Here is a 7,058-nt window from a genome sequence, read left to right on the forward strand (position 1 = left end):
CATTTTAGCCATTTTATAATTATTAATAATATAAAAAGTTTTTAAATAAAATATCATAACAGATGGAGCCACACGCAATTAAGTTTTTTTTTTTTTTGCCAGGAAAGTTATGCAACTCGTTGCTGGATTTTTACTTAGTATAGAGATAACAAAGGGCTTTCTCGACTATATTTTTTCAATGTTAGAATAATAATATTTTGAATATTTACTTGAGGTTGAAAGAATAATATACAGTAATAAGAACTGAATTAATTTTTTATTGGATCAATAGAATTTCAATGCTAACTTACCAGTGATCGAGTGGTCAAAAACCACCGANAATGAAAAAAATTGCTTAATTTTATAAATTTATTTAAAAAATGTAGGCGATAATCTCTTCTTAGAGTATTGCAGCATCATAGATTAGATACAGTATTGTCTGTTAAACAAACGCAAGCAGTAGGGAAACTGTATAATCTCATAGAAGGGCATGTATTTGGCTTCTTAGGATCTATACTGACCAACATCTGATAACTATACTTTTGCACGCATCGTGAATTAATAATACAGTCGGCCATTTTGTTGCACCTATTACCTTCGTTCCTGCAAGAAAAAAATTAAAAAAAACCAAAAGTTAATCTAAAATTAAACACATATCGATATTATATTTGCATTTATTAAATTATAACTTACAGCAAAAAAAAAAAATTTAAGTGCTAAAACATGTTAAGAGTTAATGTAAAACGTTCATAAATCAATAACAATTCGTCTATAAATAGTATAATATAAATAAGGTTAAATTTTTCTTTTCTGATGTTATGTACAGTATTTTAATTTAAATTTTTTACATGTTTTCCTTGCTTATTTTCTATTTTATATTTCATTGTTTACATAATTGCAACAGGTATTTCTGTAGAAAAATCCCAAAACATGTCAGAGTGACGTCGTAGTTGTCATCGACATCTGTGGACACGATGTTATGTCACGATTTGTGTCGAAACGTGACACAACCTTCTTCTGTTCGACGTAACAGTTTGGCACAAAGTATTATTATTATTTTTTTATTCCTGACCTCTTTACGAAAGATAAAACTTTTTTTTTTTTTTTTTCTTCAATACGCCATTTAAATTCTTCTGGGATTTTTCTACTTTTGCCCACACAAAAATCAATTTAAAAAAAAAAAATATTTAAAGGTTACTTGAAGAAAGTGTATCATAAAATCATACTTAATTGTTTTTATACATTTTAACCATTTAATTTGTTTAAATTTTTTAGAAATTTCAATTTCTTCAACGGGCATCTTGAAAGTAATGATAAGCTCATGATATCTAGGAATTAAAAAGGGAGTGCCACGCTAGCAAAATAGGTTAGAGCGATTTAACCTGGCTAAATCATCAATTTATTATAATAAATCACCATTAGGTGAGGTCCTTACTTGCACAGTTCTAAAGATATCCTCTGCGGATATTTCGATGATTGAAGTACAATCTGCCAACGTCCATTAATATCACGAGCGTAACTGGGACGAAAATATCGTTTTTCGGCGTGACATAACGAACTTTTCCAGTAATTCTGTCCAGATAATCGAGAATTTAAATCTATAGATGAGAAATTATCTTCTTTTCTTTTCGTATCGAAAGATGTCGGTACGATTAATGGCATTGGAGCATACATCTTGTCCAAATACGATTCGCAAAGTTTAACGATTTTTCCAACATCCTCTCTGTAAAAAAAAAAAAAAATAGAATTATTTCATAGTTAATCTAAGAAAATATAAAGTTAACTTTAATTTTAATCGAAAAAAATATATTTAAAATATGAGTATTTCAAGCGTAAAATCGCTATACATCTACAAAGGAATACAAAGCGATTGCGACAATGAAATACAGATGTTAATATTTTCATAAAATTAATAATAATAATAATAATTACTATTACAAAATTTTTTTTACTAATTTCTAATATTTCAGAAATTTATGCCGTAATATTTCGANAAAATAAAAATTGGAAATAAATACTGTTAAAAATGTCTACAAAGGAATACAAAGCGATTGCGACAATGAAATACAGATGTTAATATTTTCATAAAATTAATAATAATAATAATAATTACTATTACAAAATTTTTTTAGTAATTTCTAATATTTCAGAAATTTATGCCGTAATATTTCGATATTTGTTTTTGTGTTCTATTTACTAGCGGTGATCACGTCGCGGTCGCTTTGTGTATGAATTACCTTGTTTTTTATTAAATCCGCTAAAGAAATATATAAATTATCTTAAAATTTTATACATTTTAAAAGAAAGGATAAATAAATTAAGCACTCAGCATTAAAGATAAAGTTTATAACTTGTAACAGAGATAACGAAGGCGATTGCATTCGTCGCGCACGAAATCGCGTCGGGCAACGAATTGTAGGCTGAAGATAACCCTCACATTCGATTTGCAATTCTTATTACAACTATAGAAAAGTTTAAGCACTTTATCATTCACCAGTAAAATACATTAAAAACTAGTTTTAACAACGCTTTATTTTAGTAAACTTACAATCAAGCGCGATACGACGCGACAGTCTACACTTCTAAAGCCAGATAAATAACATAACAAAGAGGTTAATGACGTGTTATTAACGAGTGTCAATTTTTTATAAAAATCAAAATAATCTTTATTTTTAAAAAAAATGAAATGTCTGCTACATTTTATACCTTTTTGATTGGTTAAAATATAATTTATTTATAAACATTAATCGTGACATAGTCTACGACCAAAAAATAAAGAAAAAAAAAAGATAATAAACCATACATAACCGGGACGATCGCCTCGAGTAACTTACTTGACCTAGACTACGTCCTTCAAAAACTAAAACGATCATTAATGAAGGTCACACGTGTTTAGATATCATTTGAATGCACCTGGAGAAAAATTAATAATATCCCATATAAAATTGGGCTGAACAAGTCACGGGCATGTTTAAAAAGGCTAATTTATTTCATTATTCTATTTTCATATATCTATATGTTAGTGGGTTATATAATTTCCTTCCTAGCCTAATTGAAAAACAAATATTTTTATTTCTCGAAGCGCCTCTTAACGGCTAAATTCTGTACTAAGTAAAGTTCATTGACCGTTGGTTGTTATGACAACATAGCTTGATATCGTCATGACAACTGTTGTTATGACAATGCACATGTAACGTGTAACGGATTAATTTACAAAATTTAAAATTTAAAAATTTAAATTTCGTAAGAAAGGAATTAAAAAAAACTATTGTTACGTAATAATACACTATTCGTTATACAATACAAAGCATTGTGTGTGTGTGTATATATATATATATATATATTGAAATTTCTGCTGTAGAAAATTAAAATACGAAGAGAAAAAATCATTTTATTGCTGGAAATTTTGTAATTATCTTTATACCGTTGTATTTTATATAAGAAAATAGTATATAAATTTAATTTTATATAATTAAAAATATTTTTATAAATTAGAAATAATTTAAAATGTTATTTAACAGAGAAATTTATTATTTTTTAAGCCAGGAATTAATGATAATTCTTATCATAAAAACGCATTAAAATTATAGTTAAAATATAATATTAATGTATAAAATGTATAAAAAAATGATAAATATTTAACGATTAATTTTAATTTTAAAGTAAATTAAACGAAATTTTAGCAAGTTTTCTTAAAATGCTTCCAGTTGAAATTCAAGGACTTGTAGTATGACTTATTAATAAGTTTTGTACGATTCTAAACACTTTAAAATATAAAAAAGTTATATAAATTTTTAAAGAAATAAGCTGTAAAAACGTTATAAAATCGCTAACTTACTCGGGATACGTGGCATCCAACTCGCACCAATTCTTCTCCCCTTTGCAATGGACATTACGAAAACTCACAACTAAATTTTCTATAGATGTTTCTTGAATTGCCAGAGCATTTTTCATTTCAGGAGAACTTGTTAAAGGTTTAAAATTATCTCGATAATACTTGGATGCGTATGTAGTGCGTGGGTGTTTACGTCTTCTAGGATAAGAAGTGGTTGGCAATTGAGGAAGGGAGAGAGGTGGCAACTGTTGCACCCTTTGAGGTGGTACACGAGTCGAACCCATAAACACTTTAGGAAACGTGTGAGGGCGAAGATTTCTATGAGTATAACGATGCGATTTACGAAAATTCGACAGGGTTAAAGGTGAAGAAAGTCGTATGGGAGGTGAAGGAAGTTGTTTCATTACTACAGAAGTCACGGTGTCTTTACGAGGGGCGAGACCGACATTAATTAAAGCTGCTTTGATGATCGGTGGAGCATTATGATATATATCAGCCACTAATTCAGAATGAGGGTCACAGTTCAATCCCGAAAATGTGAGAAGAAAACACAGGAACCACATCTGAATAATTAAAGAATTATATTATTATTTTATTATAACATATTTACACGTTGTAGAATACATTAAACTAGATATATTTATTATATATGATNAACAAATTTAGTAAATAATCCTAAATTAATTATTATTAATTAAAGAAAAAAGGGCAGAAATAATTTCATATCTTACCATTTTACAAACTTCAACCTTCGTACAGTAGATTTGTTCGACCTTTTCTGCCAAATTTCGTTGTCTTTTTCACGCTCCGCCTGATTGACCTCCTGACCTCTGGACGAATCTACGACCTCGCTCTTCTTGCTTGACCTTTTGGAACCGGTCAGCTGGCAGTGACGTAAGGTGGTGTCCACGGTGTTTAAACACAGGCAAGCTCTAGGAAACGTGGTGAGAAACATTTTCTAATATCAAATCATTACAACCCCGCTTCTGGTCGAATGAACTTCTGATGCGATACTCTTCTTCTATATAGTTTTTAACCTCCTCATATACAAGTTCGCCTGTTGTTCCGGATATGACCTAATTCCACCTTTTCCGGGTTGACGTGAGCGCCATCTATCCTATGAACTCTCATTGGTAGATGATTTCAGCTGGATTGCTTCTATTATGAGGTCTCTGGTTACACGCTGATGATAAAGGAAACTTCTTTTTTCTATTCTAAATTCAAAAAAAAATAAAAAAAAAACCTTTTTACTGCTCTCTTTTATAACAATACAGTATTCATAACTGTAATATTTATGCAATTATCTATATAAATATATATATTTATACTACAATATAACTTATTTTTCTATCGTAATTTATGTTAAAAAGTAGTGATTTTATATGGAAGCTATGAGGGCGATCACCTCGAATTTACAATTTGACATGGATTAAATTTAAACTTATTTTTCAGGAAGATAAAACTTAAAAAATACGATCAATATTCTATTAGAAATTATATATTTATAAATGTTATATGCATAATTTGCATACTTTTCAGCTAATTTATGTTAAAAAGTAGTGATTTTATATGGAAGCTATGAGGGCGATCACCTCGAATTTACAATTTGACATGGATTAAATTTAAACTTATTTTTCAGGAAGATAAAACTTAAAAAATACGATCAATATTCTATTAGAAATTATATATTTATAAATGTTATATGCATAATTTGCATACTTTTCAGCTAATTTTTTTTCATATAGTAGAAGGGTGTTAAAGCATAAAAATTATAACCCCTCTGCATGAAAAAATAAAAAATATTTTGCATAAAATTTTAATTTTTATAAGTATTTTAATAGGAATAGAAATTTATTAGATATATATATTTTTTAAACTAAATATTCAGCAGTTGTAAGCTTAATGCATCGCTACTTATGCTTAGCTGATGACATTTGATACTGTTGGGGCGATTACGTGACTTTACTTTTTGAATTTTCTTAAATTTATTTAATTATAAATCATTAAAAAAACTCTAAATAACATTCTACAGATGTTAATTTTATTTATTTATTTATTTATTTATAATTATAATTAAAAATATCTCCATGTTTTAACATTAAATTTAATCACAGAAGCCTGCAAGAATATAAAATTTTAAGCATTTTAAAATAAAGGAAATTTCATAATCTTTTTACATAAGATTTTTAATAAAAAATTAAATTTATAAATCATATTAAACAGTTTTAAAGTTAATGACTTCAATTTGTATAATGTAATTTACTTAAGGGTTATATATCTAGAATATATTAATCAAGTATATCTTTATAGGGTATATTATAAAAATAAAAATAAAAAAAAGTATTGTATCGTTGGATCTCTTTACCTTAATTAGAATTAGGTGAAGTTATGTAATTAATAAGATGACTGAATAATTTAATAATACGCTAATTAATATACTGTAAAGATTATTTTGTCTCCTTTCGACTTAAATATCAAGCTTCTCAATCTCGAAATTACATTCACCTGAAACATGGTGTAATTTTGAATTTATTATTATGTTTATAAAGCTAAAAAAACGTTATTAAATTTATAAATATTTGTATATAACTAAATATTTATCAGTTTTCTTCATAATTATTATCTACAACAGCAATAAACACGGTTCTTTCAATGACTGACCATTGAGAAAGCCCATAGAGTCGAAGAGTATTGTATAGAAACTAGTAAAAAAAATCACCTTTATCGCCTTTTCACGCTTGAAATTCTTTCTAAAATCAAAATTTCAGATTTTCTTCTTAAAAAAGAAGTTCATTTTTTTCTAATTTATCAAAAAAAAATAACAAAAGAAACCTTAAAACAGAATTGAGAAACTTGTACAGATTCGTTGATCTGCTGAAACCTGATTCTTTTTTCACTAAAAATAAATAAAATGTAAGCTTCAGATAGTAATAAATATAAAATTTATAATATATTTTATTTTTTTATATTGTTGGATACGATGTTTAATCACCTGTACAGGGTTGGAAGTGTTTGGTTAACAGTTCTTTAATGAGAGATGCTAGGACAGGTGAAGGACTTTAAGGCGGAGTCTTGCAGGTGTAGTGCACAAATTTATTTAAGGAAAATAGGACGTCAAGATGTCTGTACTCTAACAACGTTGAAAGATAGTGAGGAAGTTTATCTCGGTCAATGTACAGCAAACACAATACAGTATTATTAATATATATATATATTTTTCACAATTTTTTTTTAATTTTATTTT

The 7,058-nt window shown here is 27.5% G+C and overlaps 1 protein-coding gene across 1 annotated transcript; it reads right to left on the reverse strand.

The window, feature by feature from the left end:
- Window positions 1–370: 370 nt before the first annotated feature.
- On the reverse strand, window positions 371–4,895 carry LOC111629856. The gene is made up of 4 exons (XM_023373768.1): window positions 4,546–4,895; window positions 3,818–4,377; window positions 1,415–1,702; window positions 371–582 (listed from the first exon to the last, which is right to left on the reverse strand). The coding sequence occupies exons 1-4, from the start codon at window positions 4,546–4,548 to the stop codon at window positions 396–398; spliced, it is 1,038 nt and encodes a 345-aa protein (XP_023229536.1). The 5' UTR covers window positions 4,549–4,895; the 3' UTR covers window positions 371–395.
- Window positions 4,896–7,058: the final 2,163 nt, after the last annotated feature.

Source organism: Centruroides sculpturatus, unplaced genomic scaffold (assembly GCF_000671375.1).
Source record: "Centruroides sculpturatus isolate CEXI.00-Female unplaced genomic scaffold, Cexi_2.0 scaffold588, whole genome shotgun sequence".
Classification (NCBI taxonomy): Eukaryota; Metazoa; Arthropoda; class Arachnida; order Scorpiones; family Buthidae; genus Centruroides; species Centruroides sculpturatus.

Excerpts from the sequence above, each read along its gene's own strand:
- LOC111629856 (XM_023373768.1), bottom strand. Across the intron at positions 1,703-3,817 it reads TTGGATGCCACGTATCCCGA|AGAGGATGTTGGAAAAATCG; the intron begins GTAAGTTAGCGA and ends TTTTTTTTACAG. Across the intron at positions 583-1,414 it reads ATATCTTTAGAACTGTGCAA|GAACGAAGGTAATAGGTGCA; the intron begins GTAAGGACCTCA and ends TTTTTCTTGCAG.